The sequence below is a fragment of the Phocoena phocoena genome, chromosome 11, assembly GCF_963924675.1.
Source record: "Phocoena phocoena chromosome 11, mPhoPho1.1, whole genome shotgun sequence".
NCBI classification, from domain to species: domain Eukaryota; kingdom Metazoa; phylum Chordata; class Mammalia; order Artiodactyla; family Phocoenidae; genus Phocoena; species Phocoena phocoena.
The window spans coordinates 42881020-42903427 of NC_089229.1; the positions used below are offsets into that span (position 1 = coordinate 42881020).

The 22408-nt window shown below is 38.2% G+C and overlaps 1 protein-coding gene across 1 annotated transcript in view; it reads left to right on the forward strand.

Moving 5' to 3' along the window:
• The window catches only part of CAPS2 (calcyphosine 2), a 33483-nt gene extending 13087 nt beyond the window's left edge, over positions 1-20396 (forward strand). Inside the window, 6 exon segments of the mRNA XM_065888157.1 lie at positions 1020-1120; positions 5596-5716; positions 5899-5932; positions 9008-9125; positions 11080-11178; positions 20221-20396. Of these exon segments, the coding sequence (XP_065744229.1) occupies positions 1020-1120; positions 5596-5716; positions 5899-5932; positions 9008-9125; positions 11080-11178; positions 20221-20396 (649 nt within the window).
• Positions 20397-22408: the final 2012 nt, after the last annotated feature.

A 22408-nucleotide genomic window follows, 5' to 3' on the forward strand; every position in this document is an offset into this window, starting at 1 on the left:
AGTTCTCTTCAGCAGCTCCTAGGGCTATAAAAACCTTTGGCTGTCAATTTAGGTACCTTAAGGATCCTTCCAGTGGCTGTAATTTCTTTATTCCAATATATAAAATCATTGTATGTTAGCCTTAGAAGGGATCTTGGAGGACTTCTAATCTAGTGGTTTTTAAACTTTTAAAAAGGAGCTAAATCTTTTTTTTTTATTATTAAAGAAATATTATGTAAAGCCCCAGTATCTAAAAAAGAGGCTAAATAACAAAGTGCTTTGTTTAAGAAGGGAGTGAACTGAGTGGAGCTGAAACTATCAAGCTCTTTGATGCCCTGATGTTGGTCCTTGAGGCACCTGGGTAGAACTAAGCTGATCTTATTCATCCTCCTCTTTTTACAGATGAGGGACCTGAATCCTACCATAGTTAATTGCCTTGCCTGGTTGTAGCCTAGGTAAGAGAATGGCAGACTTTCAATTCATTAGCCACTCAGTCAAGGGCTTTTTCTATTATACCATGCTGCTTCTAATGGAATTACTGCATTCTTAAAAGTTACAATGACCTACATATGTATTTTTTAATTAGTATTACTTTCCTTGGCAGAGATATCAATTAAATTGCATCTTGGTTCCCATTAAAATCAAGGAAAGGGCTTCCCTGGTGGCGCAGTGGTTGAGAGTCCGCCTGCCGATGCAGGGGACGCAGGTTCGTGCCCCAGTCTGGGATGATCCCAGATGCCACGCAGTGAGCCGTGGCCGCTGAGCCTGCGCGTCCGGAGCCTGTGCTCCGCAACGGGAGAGGCCACGACGGTGAGAGGCCCGTGTACCGCAAAAAAAAAAAAAAAAAAAAAAATCAAGGAAAAATTATAGGATTTTAGTGTCATTAAATATATGTTGAAAATTTATCTGATGTATAATAGCAAATTTATAATTAAAAAATTAATATAATCTATACATTTATAGGATATATTTATTTACATTAACACGGTATTTTTTATTTTATGTTTTTAAAGTTTAAAAATCACAACTGTTATCCCTAGGCCTAGTGATAGTGGTGGTTATCTTGATAGAGAGTGTTGTCATTTGTCAGATTGGCAGGGTACTAGTTCTAGAGGTGAATCAGTTTCCAATGTGATTAAAAGTGAGAAAAAGAATTTAAGCCCGTGTTATTAATTTTTTTTTTTTTGCGGTACGCGGGCCTCTCACTGTTGTGGCCTCTCCCGTTGCGGAGCACAGGCTCTGGACGCGCAGGCTCAGCGGCCATGGCTCACAGGCCCAGCCGCTCCGTGGCATGTGGGATCGTCCCAGACCGGGGCACGAACCCGTGTCCCCTGCATCGGCAGGCGGACTCTCAACCACTGCGCCATTTGGCTGCTTTGGGTCTTCCTTGCTGGGCCCGGGCTTTCTCTAGTTGCAGTGAGCGGGGGCTACTCTTTGTTGCGGTGCACGGGCTTCTCGCTGCGGTGGCTTCTCTTTTTGCGGAGCACGGCTCTAAGCACGCGGGCTTCAGTAGTTGTGGTTCACAGGCTCTGGAGCCCAGGCTCAGTAGTTGTGGCACACTGGCTTAGTTGCTCCGTGGCATGTGAGAACTTCCTGGACCAGGGCTCGAACCCACATCCCCTGCATTGGCAGGAGGACTCTCAACCACTGTGCCACCAGGGAAGTCCCTCCCTTTGTGTTTTGTTTGTTTTTATGGTAAAAACACTTAACAAATGAGATCTACCTTCTTCACAAATTTTGGAGTGCACCATACCTTATTGTTAACAATTGGCATCATGCTATTTGGCAGATCTCTAGAACTTATTCATCTAATGTAACTGAAACTTTGTACCCTTTGAATAACAATTCCCCGATTTTTCCACCTCCAAGACCCTGGCAACCACTACTGTATTCTTTGCTTCTATGAGTTTGACTATTTTAGATGCATCCAATAGCTGGAATCATACAGTATGTGTCCTTCTGTGACTGGTTTATTTCACTTAGCATAATGTCCTTCAGATTTTTCCATGTTGCCAAAAATGGCAGGATTTCCCTCTTTTTTTAAGGCTGAATAATATTCCATTGTAATGTATATACAACATTTTCTTTATCCAGTCATCTTTTGATGGACCCTTGAGTTGTTCCTATATCTTGGCTAATGCAAATAGTGCTGCAATGAACGTGGAAGTGCAGATATCTCTTCCAGATCCTGAGTTTTCAATTTTTTTTGGATAGATACCCAGAAGTGGGATTTCTGGATCATATCATAGTTCTATTTTTTAATTTCTTGAGGAAGCTCCATACTTTTTTCCATAGCTGCAGCACAATTTTACATTCCCACTAACAGTGTACCATGGTTCCAATTTCTCCACAACCTCACCAAAACTTATCTTAAAATTTATTTGTGTTATAATTAGTTACCACCAGCATAACAAACATTTGCAGTTAAGAATAACAACAATCTGAATGAGTCATTAATTTAATAAAAAATGGGGATGAAAAGAAAGCAAAAGGATGCTAAACCTTTTACATTAGAATAGCAAGAGGATCAGTAGATACCCTCCTATTCTTCACATTGGTAAAGCAATTATCCAATGAATGACCTTGGGAGCTCTTGTTATACTGCCTGTCACTGAGCTAGCTGAGTTTGGGGGCACTCCTTTGCCCCAGCCAGAGAGGCTGAATCCTAACTCATTTTCTCTACAACCTGTGTTAAGTATGAAATTAAACTTTGTTTCATTAAGCCACTGAGATTTCAGGGTTTATTTCATACCAGGGCTCAGCCTAGCCTCTTGTAAAACTTATTGCTGGAAGTGCAGTGCAGCCATAATAAAAATCCAAGCTCATACCTCTTGAGACCTAGGTAGGAAGGATCCCTGCTCTGGGTCCAGACTATATAGGACATCACATATTACACACACACACACACTTTATTTTAAAATGAGGAGAAAGATTCTCCTTATTATAACCTTAGCACGGGTTCAATGAGACCCGCAACACTGAATGCCTGCATCTTTTGCCACATGTTTTTAAAGCAAAAGGCATCTGTATCTGAATGGTAAAAAGGATTGCGAATATTGTTGCTGATGACACTGGAGACAGACACTGCTTCAGAGTCCAAGAAAGATTTGAACCATGGAAGCTCTTAGGTTAAGAGAAAAGCTCAACTTGTCAAATCTTTCATTTCAGCATGAAAGCAGTAGATTCATGCATAATATAATATTGTTTAGAAGTACTACTGAAGATCTGTTTCCTCACTTCTCTCTTCATATTCCCATTTCAGGGATAAGGAGACTTTTTGCAATGGTAACAAGTTTCTATTACTGTTAAGTAGGGATAAATGTAGTTGTTTATGTCACCTAAGTGAAGCATGACATCAGTTCTTCACATTGGCCAGTAGATGGATATGAGCACTAGAATAGTAAATAATCTTATACTTATAAAAATATTTAAGAAGACAATTAAATTTTCCAAAAACTTAAAAAATATTTAAAATACTAAAATTGATGACCATTCATTATAACTTTAACCCTAACCCTAACCCTGTAGTTATAGTTATAACTATAAAATTATAGCTATAATTTTAATGGACAGTTTTGATTATTTTAGAAGAAATGGAAATTTAGTTAATAACATCAATGAAAATGAGCAAAATTATCCTGACCGAATCCAAATCTGAGCAGATTAGATGAAATCCCTGAAACCACATATTCTTTTTTTTTTTTTCTTTTTTGCAGTACGCGGGCCTCTCACTGCCGTGGCTTCTCCCGTTGCGGAGCACAGGCTCCGGACGCGCAGGCTCAGCGGCCATGGCTCACAGGCCTAGCCGCTCCGCAGCACGTGGGAATCTTCCTGGACCAGTGCACGAACTCGTGTCCCCTGCATCGGCAGGCAGACTCCCAACCACTGCGCCACCGGGGAAGCCCCACATTCTTTACTAAATAAAAATTTACTGAGCCAACAATGAGACTATATGTGAGCTTCCATTTTCTTACTTCTTCTAGCCCACAAATGTTAGTGGCAAGCTTGCCTTAGCTATGTGGTAGAGTTTACCAGTTAGTTGGCAAGCAGTGAGGAAACTTATGTCAGAGGAATGATGGCAATCCATGTGATTCAGAGCCAAAATATCTGAAAACATGTGATCTATTACTCAGGAGGCAGATCATGAGTCCATTGAACTTGAAGCTCTAAGCAGAGGTTGGAAAACAGATAATTAATAGTATTTGTAGGTTGTAGTGTGGGTTCAAGAAGATATTATAAAAGTATTTAAAACACTGGCCAGTTTGGAAGCAGAAAGAGAGAATCAAGAAATGTGGGGCTTTTGAGAAATGGAAAAGGAGCTGCTTCTATATAAAAGGCTTTGAGAGACCAATGTTGTAAAACTTTCATGTGATTAAAAGCCTCAGGGCAAAGAGAAGATGAAGTATGTGATTCCAAGGAAATCCTCTTAATTGATTAAAAATTGCCTCAGCAAATGGAACAGGTTAAGACTGTACCCATTTCTCCAAAATTCATGTTTCAAGGTAACCGGCATTAAGATGAAAAAGAAAAGCACCAGGGTGAAAAAACAAAGAAATAAAGATTTGAAAATTTCTCCAAACTATACTTTAAGCATGGGTATTGGTACTTGGAACTGACTGGAGGCATATAGCTGAAAGACCTTCAGAGTTTTGGAGAGAGGTGTATTCCCAAAGATACTGTAAACCTGTTATGAAAAAGCAATGAATGCAAGATATTTTAATGACTCTTAGACCTTAAACTTCTGTGGGCAGAAAGCAGTCTGAGAAGGCTGTGTAGCCCTCAAAGATGGCATATTTCCCAAGGCCCCCTTCAGAAGGGTCCAAGGAGAATGAGGGATAAGGAAGAACATTTTTCTTTTTTTTTGCGGTACGCGGGCCTCTCACTGTTGTGGCCTCTCCCCTTGCGGAGCACAGGCTCTGGACGCGCAGGCTCAGCAGCCATGGCTCACGGGCCCAGCTGCTCCACGGCATGTGGAATCCTCCCGGACCGGAGAATGAACCCGTGTCCCCTGCATCCGCAGGCGGACTCTCTACCACTGCGCCACCAGGGAAGCCCTGGAAAGGGTTACTTTAAATGTATAAGTATAGGATAGCATTCCAAAGCCTTGATGCTATTTAATATATAACCTACAGTTTGAAGATTTCAAACTATTTTAGAAATTTTGAACTGATGAATTGATGTCAGGCAGATCACTCAAAAATTTGTAATTCAGTTGGTAATTACAAAGAAAGAGGAAGGAGATTAAAGATATGGGCTTGACAGATGAAGAGGAAACCTGGAAAATTTTTAAAAACTAAGATTTTATTTGTAACATTTAGGTTATTTTCATGCTGATAAAGTGAAGCATTATTTTCCTATATATAAAATGCAACACTTTCACCACACAGTGGTGCTATTGTTCTGGTATATTTTACATGTGATTTTGTATATAACCCCCTTTACTAAGAGCATTCTATTTTTGAAAGCCTTTTGTCAGTCATACTTATGATCTGGTTGCATAGTCACATCCCTTATGTCAGTTATATCAACTTTAATTTTCTTACCGGAAAGACAATTGCAACTTGATACATTTGTGCATAGGAATAATTAGCTTCCATCTCTCTTCTTCTTAAACAGATGTGCTAAAAGAACAGCTATGTAAAAGAGGTGTTCGTATTTTGACTGGATTGAGAAAATACCTTCAACAATTGGACAAGGAAGGAAATGGACTTTTAGATAAGGCAGATTTCACAGGGAGATCAGCTCGGTGCTTTGTGACCACCTGGAGGGGTGGGATAGGGAGGATGGGAGGGAGGGAGACGCAAGAGGGAAGAGATATGGGAACATATGTATATGTATAACTGATTCACTTTGTTATAAAGCAGAAACTAACACACTATTGTAAAGCAATTATACTCCAATAAAGATGTAAAACAAAACAAAAAAAGTATTTCACTTAGAAGTGTCCGAAAATGTATGTACCACAGATAATTCTCTGCAGTGAATGACATAATATTCTTCAGTGGTCTTATTCACTTTTCTACTGAAATTTTAGTAGTTCATTTGTCTCCTTCTTTATGCCTCGTTATCAGTGTTAAGCCATCAGGCAAGTCCTGCTGATTTTTAAAACGTCAACATTCATCCCTCCCTCATATACTTATTAAGAGTCTAATAAGTGGGCATTGTTCTAAACTCTGAGAAGACATACTCTGTACTCTTAAGGTCTTCATAAGCAAAGGAAAGAAAAATATAAATGATTACAAAACAACATGATAAGTGTTAAATAGAGAATGCTTTCAGAACATGTGAGATAAACTGCAAGCCAGGTTAAGGAGAAGGAAGTTCATAGGATTTCTGGGAGAAGGAAGTTCATAGGATTCCTGGAGGTGGGTATGTGTCAGAGCTGAGTTTTGAAAGATGAGGAGGAATGAAGCAGACAAGAGGGTAGGAGGAGCGTGGATCCGACAATAGCTACTTCAGGAAAGGGAGAAGCACATGTGAAGGCTTCCAGGGGAGAGGGAGTGCGGCAGGTTCCAGGAATTGCCCCAGAGGTTTCACCCCTACCTTTCCCTCTGCTGTGAGTAATCTTCCACCAGACCTTTGCATGGCTGAATTTTCTCATCATTCAGGTTTTCTCTGCTAAGAACACTACACTGACACCTCCATCTAAAGGAGCACCCCATCTGATCCCTGATGCTCTCCATACCATTTATCCATTTTGTTTTCTTTATACCACTTTGTATATATTCTCTGGCTCTGCCTGCAGTAGAATGGAAGTTCCATCAGGGCAGAGACCAAGGTGCTTCTTGTTTCCTGCTCTATTTCTAATACCTCGAATAGAACCTGGCGTTTGGCAGGTGCTGAATAAATAGACGATGCATGAGTTGAAATAGATAGATAGGTGGAAGGAAGGAAAGGAGAAGAATGGAGAGAAATAAGCCTAGCAGGTTCCATTACATTAAAGCTTTGCACGTTATGCTCAGAAGTTTGGATTTTATCCTGAGTGTATATGAATTTGAAACATGTCTACCTCAAGGGTTTTAGATAAGGCATTCTCTTGCATTGTTCTCTTTTGCTTCAAATCGTCTTGTCACAAGATATAGTACATTTTGTGGGAGGAACACTGGAAATTGAATTTATGAGATCAAGGTTCAAGTTCTAGCCTTAACATCTGAAATGTGTGATCTTAAATAGGCCTTTTCACTTTTCTGACAGACAGACTCTGCTGGAGCAATCCAGAGATAATAATTATAGTCAGAGTTGCTTTGAAACTCAAATGAGAAAATTACATGCTTTATCAATTGTAAACTTCTGTGCTAGTATGGTATTGCTTATCATTGCTGTGCCATACCTGTCTTGTGTTTTTTACAATGTTTAACCCTGTGGCCCACCTAGTGACACACACTAGGGATTATCTAACTTCATCTCTTCCTTGCATTAATAATAATAATAATAGTAATAAAACAGCAATAGAAAATTAGAAAGATGTGGTGTCTTATACCCTGTTTTTTCTTTTCCTCTATAATATCACTGGAGACTGCCCATGCAATGAGAAGCAAAAACAAGAACATAAGAATCACCAACCTGGGTCTAATTCTGGCACTAGTTTGGGGGAAGGCAAAGTCATTCTTACTAATTTGAAATTTTAAAAAATTGGTATGCCCCCTAAATAGCCTAATTTATATAGAGATACTATCAATAAATATACCTTAGTTCTTTTTCAACTGAATTATCATTTTCCATCCTGCACCATATTTTAGAAAGAGTTATATAAATTTGTTGCAACTTTTGGTAAATTATTCAATTCTTGAAAAATGTTTCTTTTAAGCTTCTAGCATTATCTTTTAATTCTAGTATCCCTTGAGTTGGGTGAACAAATTCATCTTCTATCCATACTACGTATGATTTTAAAGATTAAGCTCATTTTCACTCTTAAAAGCTCATTTTATAGACCTTAAAGTCTTTTTATGTACAGGGCATTACAACAGACCAAAAAAAAATGTATGGGTTGTTGAGAACTGTGGGGGGGTGGGGCAGGGCGTCTTAGGTTTCCTTATTAAAATTTTAATTGAAAAAATTAGAAGGAAACGGAAGAGAATATTTTGGGGGTAACCATTGTCAGTCACCTTGCTAGACGTTTTATTTATATTCTCATTTAAAGCTAACAACTTGACTGAAATATTGAAAATCTATTTACCTGAGTTTAAGAAAATCTCATACTGTATTTTTGTTGTTGTTGTTAGGAACTTTATGAATAGAATATTCTATTAAATAGTGCATTTGCCAAAGAAGTAAGTGGCAATGGTGAAATGAATAAATTGGCATAAGGGATCTACTCAGAACAGCACCTTTCAGTGTAAATCATGGAATAATTGTTAGAGTCATTCAAATCTCTTGTACTTTCAAGTATGAAGACTAGCAGAAGTACAGTCAGTATCTTAATGCCTTTTGGAGGCATTCCAGTAAGTGAAGTGACTTCTTAATTGTCACTGATATAATACATTAAAGATAATGAAATGGTCAAATTCAAGTGAATGGTAAGCATTTTTTATTGAAAAAAAAAAAATTAAAAAGATACATTTGGGGCTTCCCTGGTGGCGCAGTGGTTGAGAGTCCACCTGCTGATGCAGGGGACGCGGGTTCGTGCCCCAGTCCGGGAAGATCCCACATGCCGCGGAGCGGCTGGGCCCGTGAGCCATGGTTGCTGAGCCTGCGCGTCTGGAGCCTGTGCTCCGCAACGGGAGAGGCCACAACAGTGAGAGGCCCACGTACCTCAAAAAAAAAAAAAAAAAAAAAAGATACATTTGTGATTTATTGCCACTCTTAAATGTTTCTTAACTTTATGGAACTGTCCACTACAGAGTTCCTCTAAATAAGCTTTTTTAGTGCATTTGATTGGATTTATATGTAACTTTTTGGAATTTTCTTATTAAGTCCACTACCTTGTCTAGGGCTACAACAGATGTAACAAAATGCTATTATGATGATTATTGTTGTAGCCATATATAACTTAAAGGTGTAACAGTTGTCTCTGTGTGATTATTTCTAGGATTTTGAGTCTTTGTGGCCAATTCTAAATGGTTATGGCAATGGCAAGGTTGATTACAGAGAATTCAAGCATGCCGTTATAGATGAAATGAATGAATACAGAAAATCATTTGTTCAAAAGGAAACGAAGTAATCTTTCAAATAGTTACTTTTAATAGATTTTTAGGTTCTTTCTTTTAAATCTTTAATGAATTACCTTTGAAAATGTTTTAAATTCCTTTCCCTGTAATGTATTTTGGGTTTAGTAAAACACAAACACACACATACAAATCTACCCAGTATAAAGCGACATAACTTATGCCTATGTTTTAGGAAAATATTATAAAAGGAAAATAAAATCTGAAATTAAATTTCAGTTCACAAATTACTAATTCCATAAATTGCTGGCTCCATATAGCTATATGTCTATATCTATTATTAAATATTTCCAAGCCTCAGTTTCTTATCTCACAGAACTGGTCTAAGGTATTACATGTAAAATTATGAGCATTATAGCTGTCCCAGTGTCAAGGCTCAATGCACATTATCTTAGGATGATGACTAAAACACGTTTCTCTACTTTTTAAATATGCATGCTAAATGTTAAAATGAAGATTAAAATGATCATGCTAAATTGTAAATTAAAAACAGGAGCTCTGACTTATGTAGGAGAGAAGATATTACTTAGGTTCTGGTAGCCATTTTTAGAGCGTGCTTTTGAGCAATGTAGTTTTCTTTTTTTTTGTATATGTACCTAATATAAAAGGTATATTTATCTAATACTGAAACAAAGCTATTGTGAATAGGGTAGTGTGAACAATTACATTGGGTACAAATCTCCAATAGAAAATGTCAAAATCTTTATCTTTACTGGCCAAAAGACAAAATAAAAACCTTATGTTAAACAAATTCACCACATAATATTTATAAATTTGCATATATTTTTACCTTACATGTCCTAGTGATAGACATGAGTATCAGGAGTAGAAACTGGAGGGTTGTCTCTTTCATAAATCTTGGTCCTGGGAATAGAGGACAAAAGTAGACTTAGTTTGCTAGGGCTACCATCACAAATACCATAGACTGGGTGACTTACACGACAGAAATTTGTTGTCTCACAATTCTGGAGGCTAGAAGTCCAAGATCAAGGTGTCATTAGGTTTGGTTTCTCCTGAGGCTGCTTTCCTTGGCTTGTAATTAACTGGCTGTCTTCTCCCTGTGTCCTCATGGGCATCCCTCAGTCTGTGTTGTCTGTGTCCTAATCTCCTCTTCTTATGAGGATACCAGTCATATTGGATTAGGGCCCACCCTAATGATTTCATTTTACCTTAATCACCTCTTTAAAGGCTCTATCTTTTTCTGCAGTCACACACTGAGGTACTGGGGATTAGGGCTTCAACATATGAATTTTGGGGAGGATGCAATTCAGCCCATAACAGGTACCACATACCTGTGACATTATTGTGAATAAACAAACTTGATTCTAGTTTTGACTCATCTGCAAATGAAGGATGGTGCTTTTGGTCAGTTGTATGTTTCTATGGACACACTCCTCTTCTCAATAAAATATATTTTACGATCCTCAGAATTGCATTGAATTAGAGGAGTGATAAAACAACTAGCATTTCGAAAGGTAGTGTTAAATTTCAGGAAATAGAGTAACAAAACCCATTTAAGAATTACTTAACTTTCTCATTGATTTTAGTACTGGAATATTTGCAGGTTTACTTTCTGACTCAAAATACTCCTGGTCATTTGTCTTGGCCATTTATCAATTTCATGTGATTCGTAGAGCTGAAAGTTACCTGAGAGGTCTTTTACCCAACTCCTCAGTGTGCAGAAGAGGAAAGCCAGGGTAACAGAGGTTAAGTTACTTTCTCAAGGTCAGGGTGCTAGAAAGTGGTAGTGCACCTTAAGTGCAGGTTACCTAATATCTTGCTCCAATATCTTTCTCCCTGTTTTCATGATGCTTCCTTCATATACCAGTTTAGTACTTTAAACTGTCTTGTTTAGAGGTCAAAAATAACCTACTGCAGAATAGAAAATTAGGTTCTAATGATTTCATAGAAAAAAATAACACTTCTCTCTTTATTTAGGCCTTTATGAAAATGGATTTTAACAAAACAGGCAGTGCATCTGTTATAGGCATAAGAAAATGTTATTGTGCAAAGAAGCATCCTTAAGTAATTTCAGGTAATCATTACAAGTCAAAATACATTAGATTTCTAAAATGTGAGTTAATCAAAGTAATATCTTTAAATTATATTAATTCATAGCATGGACTTGAGGCCATTAAGTGAGGAAATAAATAATTATTTTTTAAACCAGAAATGTTTATTAGAGTATAATTGCTTTACAATGGTGTGTCAGTTTCTGCTTTATAACAAAGTGAATCAGTTATACATATACATATGTCCCCATATCTCTTCCCTCTCGCGTCTCCCTCCCACCCTCCCTATCCCACCCCTCTAGGTGGTCACAAAGCACCGAGCTGATCTCCCTGTGCTATGCGGCTGCTTCCCATTAGCTAGCTACTTTACGTTTGGTAGTGTATATATGTCCATGCCACTCTCTCACTTTGTCCCAGCTTACCCTTCCCCCTCCCTGTATCCTCAAGTCCATTCTCTAGTAGGTCTGCATCTTTATTCCCCTCTTGCCCCTAGGTTCTTCTGACCATTTTCTTTTCTTTTTTTTTTTTTTAGATTCCATATATCTGTGTTAGCATATGGTATTTGTTTTTCTCTTTCTGACTTACTTCACTCTGTATGACAGTCTCTAGGTCCATCCACCTCACTACAAATAACTCAAGTTTCGTTCCATTTTATGGCTGAGTATTATTCCAGTGTATATATGTGTCACATCTTCTTTATCCATTCATCTGTTGATGGACAGTTAGGTTGCTTCCACGTCCTGACTATTGTAAATAGAGCTGCAATGAACATTTTGGTACATGACTCTTTTTCAGTTATGGTTTTCTCAGGGTATATGCCCAGTAGTGGGATTGCTGGGATGTATGGTAGTTCTATTTTTAGTTTTTTAAGGAACCTCCATACTGTTCTCCATAGTGGCTGTATCAATTTACATTCCCACCAACAGTGCAAGAGGGTTCCCTTTTCTCCATAACCTCTCCAGCATTTATTGTTTGTAGATTTTTTGATGATGGCCATTCTGACTGGTGTGAGATGATATCTTAGTTTTGATTTGCATTTCTCTAATGATTAATGATGTTGAGCATTCTTTCATGTGTGTGTTGGCAATCTGTATATCTTCTTTGGAGAAATGTCTATTTAGGTCTTCTGCCCATTTTTGGTTTGGGTTGTTTGTGTTTTTGATATTGAGCTATATGAGCTGCTTGTAAATTTTGGAGATTAATCCTTTGTCATTGCTTCATTTGCAAATATTTTCTCCCATTCTGAGGGTTGTCTTTTGGTCTTGTTCATGGTTTCCTTTGCTGTGCAAAAGCTTTTAAGTTTCATTAGGTCTCATTTGTTTATTTCCATTTCTCTAGGAGGTGGGTCAAAAAGGATCTCGCTGTGATTTATGTCATAGAGTGTTCTGCCTATGTTTTTGGTTTTTTTCTGTTTTTTCTTTTTGGAATGAGGGCCTCTCACTGTTGTGGGCTCTCCCGTTGTGGAGCACAGGCTCCGGACGCGCAGGCTCAGCGGCCATGGCTCACGGGCCCACCGCTCTGCGGCATGTGGGATCTTCCCAGACCGGGGCACGAACCCATGGCCCCTGCATCGGCAGGCAGACTCTCAACCACTGCGCCACCAGGGAAGCCCCTGCCTATGTTTTCCTCTAAGAGTTTGATAGTGTCTGGCCTTACCTTTAGGGCTTTAATCCATTTTCAGTTTATTTTTGTGTATGGTGTTAGGGAGTGTTTTAATTTCATTATTTTCCATGTAGCTGTCCGAGCAGTTTTCACAGCACCACTTACTGAAGAGGCTGTCTTTTCTCCACTGTATATTCTTGCCTCCTTTATCAAAGATAAGGTGACCATATGTGCATGGGTTTATCTCTGGGCTTTCCATCCTGTTCCATTGATCTATATTTCTGTTTTTGTGCCAGTACCATACTGTCTTGATTACTGTAGCTTTGTAGTATAGTCTGAAGTCAGGGAGCCTGATTCCTCCACCTGCGTTTTTCTTTCTCAAGATTGCTTTGGCTATTCAGGGTCTTTTGTGTTAACATAAAAAGTGTGAAATTTTCTGTTCTAGTTCTGTGAAAAATGCCAGTGGTAGTTTGATAGCGATTGCATTGAATCTGTAGATTGCTTTGGGTAGTAGAGTCATTTTCACAATGTTGATTCTTCCAATCCAAGAACATGGTATATCTCTCCATCTATTTGTATCATCTTTAATTTCTTTCATCTGTGTTGTATAATTTTCTGCATACAGGTCTTTTGTCTCCTTAGGTAGGTTTATTCCTAGATATTTTATTCTTTTTGTTGCAATGGTAAATGGAAGTGTTTTCTTACTTTCACTTTCATATTTTTCACCATTGGTGTATAGGAATGCAAGAGATTTCTGTGCTTTTTTTTTTTTTCTTTTGCGGTACACGGGCCTCTCACTGTTGTGGCCTCTCCCGTTTTGGAGCACAGGCTCTGGATGTGCAGGCTCAGCGGCCATGGCTCACAGGTCCAGCCGCTCCATGGCATGTGGGATCTTCCTGGACTGGGGCACGAACCTGTGTCCCCTGCATCAGCAGGTGGACTCTCAACCACTGCGCCACCAGGGAAGCCCTGTGCATTACTTTTGTATTCTGCTACTTTACCAACTTCGTTGATTAGCTCTAGTAGTTTTCTAGTAGCATCTTTAGGATTCTCTATGTATAGTATCATGTCATCTGCAGACAGTGACAGCTTTATTTCTTCTTTTCCAATTTGGATTCCTTTTAGATCTTTTTCTTCTCTGATTGCTGTGACTAAAACTTCCAAAACTAAGTTGAATAATAGTGGTGAGAGTGGGCATTCCTGATCTTAGTGGAAATGCTTTCAGTTTTTCACCATTGAGTATGATGTTGGCTGTGGGTTTGTCATATATGGCCTTTATCATGTTGAGGAAAGTTCCCTCTATGCCTGCTTTCTGGAGGGTTTTTATCATAAATGGGTGTTGAATTTTGTCAAAAGCTTTCTCTGCATCTATTGAGATGATAATATGGTTTTTCTCCTTCAAATTTTTAATATGGTGTATCACGTTGATTGCTTTGCATATATTGAAGAATCCTTGCATTCCTGGGATAAACCCCACTTGATCATAATGTATGATCCTTTTAATGTGCTGTTGGATTCTGTTTACTAGTATTTTGTTGAGGATTTCTGCATCTATGTTCATAAGTGATATTGGCCTATAGTTTTCTTTCTTTGTGACATCTTTTTCTGGTTTTGGTATCAGAGTGATGGTGGCCTCGTAGAATGAGTTTGGGCGTGTTCCTCCCTCTGCTATATTTTGGAAGAGTTTGAGAAGGACAGGTGTTACCTCTTCTCTAAATGTTTGATAGATTTCTCCTGTGAAGCCATCTGGTCCTGGGCTTTTGTTTGTTGGAAGATTTTTAATCACAGTTTCAATTTCAGTGCTTGTGATTGGTCTGTTCATATTTTCTATTTCTTCTTGGTTCATTCTCAGAAGGTTGTGCATTTCTAAGAATTTGTCCATTTCTTCCAGGTTGTCCATTTTATTGGCATATAGTTGCTTTTAGTAATCTCTCATGATCCCTTGTATTTCTGCAGTGTCAGTTGTTACTTCTCCTTTTTCATTTCTAATTCTATTGATTTGAGTCTTCTCCCTTTTTTTCTTGATAAGTCTGGCTAATGATTTATGAATTTTATTTATCTTCTCAGGGAACCAGCTTTTAGTTTTATTGATCTTTGCTACCGTTTCCTTCATTTCTTTTTCATTTATTTCTGATCTGATCTTTATGATTTCTTTCCTTCTGCTAACTTTGGGCTTTTTTTGTTCTTCTTTCTCTAATTGCTTTGGGTGTAAGATTAGGTTATTTATTTGAGATGTCTCTTGTTTCTCAGGGTAGGCTTGTATAGCTATGAACTTCTCTCTTAGAACTGCTCTTGCTGCATCCCATAGGTTTTCGGTTATTGTGTTTTCATTGTCATTTGTTTCTAGGTATTTTTTGATTTATTCTTTGATTTCTTCAGTGATCTCTTGGTTCTTAAGTAGTGTGTTGTTTAGCCTCTGTGTGTTTGTATTTCCTACAGATTTTTTGCTGTAATTGATATCTAGTCACATGGCATTGTGGTCAGAAAAGATACTTGATACGATTTCAATTTTCTTCAACTTACCAAGGCTTGGTTTGTGACCCAAGATATGATCTATCCTGGAGAATGTTCCATGAGCACTTGAGAAGAATGTGTATTCTGTTTTTTTGGGATGGAATGTCCTATAAATATCAATTAAGTCCATCTTGTTTAATGTGTCATTTAAAGCGTGTGTTTCCTTATTTATTTTCATCTTGGATGATCTGTCCATTGGTGAAAGTGGGGTGTTAAAGTCCCCTACCATGAATGTGTTATTGTCGATTTCCCCTTTTATGGCTCTTAGTATTTGTCTTATATATTGAAGTGCTCCTATGTTGGGTGCATAAGTATTTACAATTGCTATTTCTTCATCTTGGATTGATCCCTTGATCATTATGTAGTGTCCTTCTTTGTCTCTTGTAATAGTCTTTGTTTTAAAGTCTATTTTGTCTGATATGAGAATTGCTACTCCAGCTTTCATTTGATTTCCATTTGCATGGAATATCTTTTTCCATCCCCTCACTTTCAGTCTGTATGTATCCCTAGGTCTGAAGTGGTTCTCTTGTAGACAGCATATATATGGGTCTTGTTTTTGTACCCATTCAGCCAGTATATGTCTTTTGGTTGGAGCATTTAATCCATTTACACTTAAGGTAATTATCGATATGTATGTTCCTATGACCATTTTCTTAATTGTTTTGGGTTTGCTATTGTAGGTCTTTTCCTTCTCTTTTGTTTCCTCCTAGAGAACTTCCTTTAGCATTTGTTGTAAAGCTGGTTTGGTGGTGCTGAATTCTCTTAGCTTTTGCTTTTCTGTAAAACATTTAATTTCTCCATCAAATCTGAATGAGATCCTTGCTGGGTAGAGTAATCTTGGTTGTAGGTTTTTCTCTTTCATCATTTTAAATATGTCCTGCCACTCCCTTCTGGCTTGCAGAGTGTCTGCTGAAAGATCAGCTGTTATCCTTATGGGGATTCCCTTATGTGTCACTTGCTGTTTTTCCCTTTCAGCTGTTAACCTTATGGGGATTCCTTTATGTGTTACTTGCTGTTTTCCCCTTGCTGCTTTTAATATTTGTTGTTTGTATTTAAATTTTGATAGTTTCATTAATATGTCTTGGTGTGTTTCTCCTTGCATTTATCCTATATGGGATTCTCTGTTCTTCCTGGACTTGATTAACTATTTCCCTTCCCATAGTAGGGAAGTTTTCAACTATAATCTCTTCAAATATTTTCTCAGTCCCTTTCTTTTTCTCTTCTTCTTCTGGGACCCCTATCATTCAAATGTTGGTGCATTTAATGTTGTCCCAGAGGTCTCTGAGACTGTCCTCAATTCTTTTCATTCTTTTTTCTTTATTCTGCTCTGCAGTAGTTACTTCCACTATTTTATCTTCCAGGTCACTTACCCGTTCATCTGCCTCCGTTATTCTGCTATTGATCCCTTCTAGAGAATTTTAAATTTCATTTATTGTGTTTTTCATCTCTGTTTGTTTGCTTTTTAGTTCTTCTAGGTCCTTGTTAAACGTTTCTTTTATTTTCTCCATTCTATTCCAAGATTGTGGATCATCTTTACTATCATTATTCTGAATTCTTTTTCAGGTAGACTGCCTATTTCCTCTTCATTTTTTAGGTCTGGTGGGTTTTTGACTTGCTCCTTCATCTGCTGTGTATATCTGTCTTCTCATTTTGCTTAACTTACTGTGTTTGGGGTCTCCTGTTCGCAGGCTGCAGGTTCGTAGTTCCTGTTGTTTTTGGTGTCTGTCCCCAGTGGCTAAGGTTGGTTCAGTGGGTTGTGTAGGCTTCCTGGTTGAGGGGACTAGTGCCTGTGTTCTACTGGAGGAGGCTGGATTTTGTCCATCTGGTGAGCAGGTCCACGTCTGCTGGTGTGTTTTGGGGTGTCTGTGGCCTTATTATGATTTTAGGCAGCCTCTCTGCTAATGGATGGGGTTGTGTTCCTGTCTTGCTAGTTGTTTGGCATAGGGTGTCCTGCACTGTAGCTTGCTGGTCGTTGAGTGGAGGTGGGTCTTGGCGTTGAGATGGAAATCTCTGGGAGATTTTCGCCGTTTGATATTACGTGGAGCTGGGAGGTCTCTTGTGGACCAGTGTCCTGAACTTGGCTCTCCCACCTCAGTGGCACAGCCCTGGCGCCTAGCTGGAGCACTAAGAGCCTGTCCTCCACATGGCTCAGAATAAAAGGGAGAAAAGAAAGAAAGAAAGAAGAAGATAAAATAAAATAAAATAAATTTATTAAAATAAAAAATAAATATCAAGAAAAAAAATTTTTTTAAGTAAAAAAAACAAAAAAACGGACAGAGAGAACTCTAGGACAAATGGTAAAAGCAAAGCTATACAGACAAAATCACACACAGAAGCATACACATACACACTCACAAAAAGAGAAAAAGGGGGAAACATATATATATCATTGCTCCCAAAGTCTACCTCCTCAATTTGTGATGATTCGTTGTCTCTTCAGGTATTCCACCGATGCAGGGTACATCAAGTTGATTGTGGAGATTTAAGCCGCTGCTCCTGAGGCTGCTGGGAGAGCTTTCCCTTTCTCTTCTTTGTTCCCACAGCTCCCGGGGGCTCAGCTTTAGATTTGGCCCCGCCTCTGCATGTAGGTCGCCTGAGGGCGTCTGTTCCTCGCTCAGACAGGACGGGGTTAAAGAACCAGCTGCTTTGGGGGCTCTGGCTCCCTCAGGCTGGAGGGAGGAAGGGGTACGGATGCGGGACGAGCCTGCTGAGGCAGAGGCCGGCGTGACGTTGCACTAGCCTGAGGCACGCCGTGTGTTCCCCCGGGGAAGTTGTCCCTGGATCACGGGGCCCTGGCAGTGGCGGGCTGCACAGGCTCCCAGGAGGGGAGGTGTGGAGAGTGACCTGTGCTCGCACACAGGCTTCTTGGTGGCTGCAGTAGCAGCCTTAGCATCTCATGCCCGTCTCTGGGGTCCGCGCTTTTAGCCGCGGCTCGCGCCCGTCTCTGGAGCTCCTTGAAGCGGCGCTCTTAATCCCCTCTCCTCGCGCACCAGGAAACAAAGAGGCAAGAAAAAGTCTCTTGCCGCTTCGGTAGCTCCAGACTTTTTCCCGGACTCCCTCCCAGCTAGCTGTGGCGCACTAGCCCCCTTCAGGGTGTGTTCATGCAGCCAACCCCAGTCCTCTCCCTGCGATACGACCGAAACCCGAGCCTCAGCTCCCGGCCCCCTCCCGCTCCGGCGGGTGAGCAGACAAGCCTCTCGGGCTGGTGAGTGCCGGTCGGCCCTGATCCTCTGTGCGGAAATCTCCCCGCTTTGCCCTCCGCAGCCCTGTTGCTGTGCTCTCCTCCTCGGCTCCTAAGCTTTCCCCCTCTGCCACCCGCAGTCTCCGCCAGCGAAGGGCCTTCCTACTGTGTGGAAATCTTTCCTTCTTCACAGCTCCCTCCCACTGGGGCAGGTCCTGTCCCTATTCTTTGTGTCTGTTTTTTCTTTTGCCCTACCCAGGTACGTGGGGAGTTTCTTGCCTTTTGGGAGGTCAGAGGTCTTCTGCCAGCGTTCAGTAGGTGTTCTGTAGGAGTTGTTCCACATGTAGTTGTATTTCTGATGTTTTTGTTGGCAGGAAGGTGAGCTCCGCGTCTTACTCTTCCGCCATCTTGAAGCCAAACAGTAAAGTTTAGTATGTTCTTTTACTATAAACGGCTGAGGCCCTTCCTGAGATACTGCAAAGTTTAATGGGAAAACTGTGGGAGTTCCAATCAGAGAGATCCATGTAATTCACTGCTTAACCATTTACTGTCTGTGTGATACTGGATGAGTTATTTAGCCCTATGAGTTCTTTCCTGTAAGTGGTCGGCCATGGAGCTCTTTCTTCTTAAACACGTTAGCAGCAACTGGAGAGCTTCTTAATTTAAAAATTCTGAGGTCTATTATCTGTACTTATTTTTTTCTTTTATGTTTATAATTGAGATTAACTTTTATTTCCTGTTGAGGAGTTAGTGATGAAATTGAGTTAGAACAGAATAGATTTAGAGGATACATAATTACATGTGCAAGTTCTCTGAATTAGTTTTACGGTAACTGCTTATGCTTCAAGATTTAAGGCAGAATAAGGAAATGGCTTCCTCTATGGATGGAGCTATCATATAATGAACATAAATATGTCTATCAAAATTTGAAGGTACAGAAAATATCCTAATATTTCCTCCCTAAGGAAAAAGTATTTAAGCTGAGATCACTCTTTCCTTTAACTGGCCATAATATAATCAAAGGTATTATTTAAATAGCTTATTGTTCTTTTTCTAAATTAAAAAATCAAATGAATTTTTAAAAAAGGATGAATCAGATATTTTATGTTCTCACTTTAAATAACAAACTAAAGAATTCAATTTTTTTTTGTTACATATGTGATTCTCAATAGCATCTTCCTATGGGTAAAATTTAATCATATTTAGTATAACCGACCAGTGGAAATAGCCTACTTAATGTCAGAGATTAAAAATAGAATGAGTTAATCAAGTAAAATTTCTTCCAGCAAAGATTTTCATAGGCCTCTGAATCCTGTGTTTGCAGTAATATTTTCTAGCTGCAGTTATGAGTAACTGCTTCATAAAGTAACTAATGCCTTTAACACATTGCATTACTGTGTTATCAGCCTATAAATCGTGAAACTATTTACTTGTTTTCTTCTTTCCTCCTTTCTAATGGGAATGAAACCGAGTTCTCTAAAACATTAACAAATTCAAGAGTATCTACAGTAGTAACTGTTATTTTGCCTATACATAAGGACACATCCTGTCAGACGCTTTTAAAAGATGCTTCAAATGTGTGTTGAAGTCCTCACCATTAAATTCTAGTTCATGCAAGAAAATGTTTAAATAAATTGCAGGGTAGTTTGACATAAGATTTCAAATTGTTGGAAAGATTTCATCAGGTGACTTAAGTATTTCTTTATTATCATCAGCCATTTCACTGAACTTTTAAGGACATTGTTTCATAGTCAGTACTATTTTACAGGACATTCCACAGAGGAAGAAATCAAAACATCTTTTCCAGAAACACTGAAAGATGCCTGTAGTAAGTCTGATGAAGTGTCATATGGTGAATTTGAAGATTACTATGAAGGTCTAAGTATAGGGATAGTAGATGATGAAGATTCTGTTAATATCTTACATACTCCATGGGGGATCTAGTTTTTTAAAATGAGTATATCATCAGTACTAAGCATTTTAAAGGAGAGATGAATTGAATTTAAAGTATCAAACACTGGAATGTATTTTTCTAGGGCTCTCATTATTCTGTTTGTTTGTTGTTGTTTTCTCAAAAAAGTTGAACCTGGAAAGAGAGGTATTCAGAAAGATAGATGTAAGGGTATGTGTATACTCACACACATATACGAGTGCTCGCCTGCTTATAAGTTTAGAAAGATCTGTCTTTCTGATTTATTACTTATCTTGAATAAGTAATTATTCAAGTTATTTTAGTAGGTCATATTTTATTAGCCTTCATAGAAAAGTAACATCTGTATCAAACAATAGGTGAGCAGCTATACAGTAACCACATTTCTTGTCCATTGATTTTTTTTGCTCCCCATTCCCCAAAATATAATTGCCACCATTCCCAATTTGATGAACTAGACTTGGACCCAAAGCCTATGAGACTGAAATAGTTCAGCTTGCTTCAAACATCTGAAAATGTTAAATGAATTAAAGGATATGCAAAAGAAACTTTCCATGCAGTGTGATTATAGATGTTTTCTGTACATAAATATTTAGAATGGTGGAGGCTTACCCCTCAAATGCTTATTTAAACACTGACTTGTGAATTCTTATCTTCCAACTCATGTACTATTGCTTGTTCAATAGAGCACAATGTAATTATTCTGGTGACCAGTTCTATTTGTTATTTTATTCTGTTTTTAACTGCAATTCCTATTACCTGCACAGAATTATTATTTAACTAGAAACAATACAAAATGGGGAGAGAAATATTTTCTTAGAATATTAAATAAAGAACTCAAAAAGTATGTTATCACTTGTATGGACTAAGGGATAATTTAGTAATTCTTAACCAAATTGTAAAAAGTTCATCTGTGTCCTAAAATGAATGTATGCTATCCTAAATAACACCTCTTTTTGGTATACTAAACAACTGAAACATTTTTTTCTAAATAGATCTTATTTAACAGTTAGATGTAATCATTCTTTATAAATTCTTCTATGTTCCTCACAACTCTTTGGAAATGCAGAGAGAAAGAAAAAACTTTATAGAGTTATTTTCAAGTTTATGATTTAAAATTTTATGTATTAAGATAAAACAAACTATAAAAAATAGTGTCAAGCAAAATAAGAAGTGGTTCAAAAATGAAAATACATACTGTGTAGAATATGAATTTTGGCATATAACTTCATATTTTGACAACATTATCAGAAATGTGATGTGCGTGAGCCCCATAAATTTAAAGTAGTACTTTTTCAAGATTCGAGGAGGTACTAAAACTTTCTACTGAAATATCAGAAACAAAGTATACATGGACATTTTAGTGCTATTTTCTCTAGCTAAATTCTTTATTCCTTCTTCAATTAGGTTATTGTAATTAAAACAATATGCTGGAAGATGTTTTGACACAAATAAGTCTATAACACTATTTCTTAGTCAGATTCTTTTTCTTGTAAACATTTATCCAACTATAGTCATTTTAAACCCTACAAATTGTTTTTACATTAAAATGACTAATAACTCTGGGTGTTCAATATGCATGTAATATTTTTCGTTGGTTAATTTTTATTTAGTTCTCCTTAACAAATCTATTCTTAATATTGTTATGTCATATTTTCCTGTGAATATAATCAGAAAATGTATAGGCTGTCATATTGGAAAAAAAAAAGGGGGCGGGGAGATTCTTCCAGGATTTAACATATTAATATAACAGCATATTCTTCAATAAACCTCCACCCTCTGAATATAAATATTCATGTGATTATTTGCAGGAATTTTCTCTGTTTAGGAGATGTAACTTCTTGTAGTTAATTTCTTATTATTTTACACTGTTATTTCCATGTAGAGCTAGATAATCCATGTTCAATATGTTATTTGGCATAGTTTGTTAAATTATAATTGGTGGCACAATAAATCATTCTGCTTTTGCCTCACTGTCTGCATTCTTCTTTGGTATAGTAAAAATCTATTGTTTAGTATTCAATTT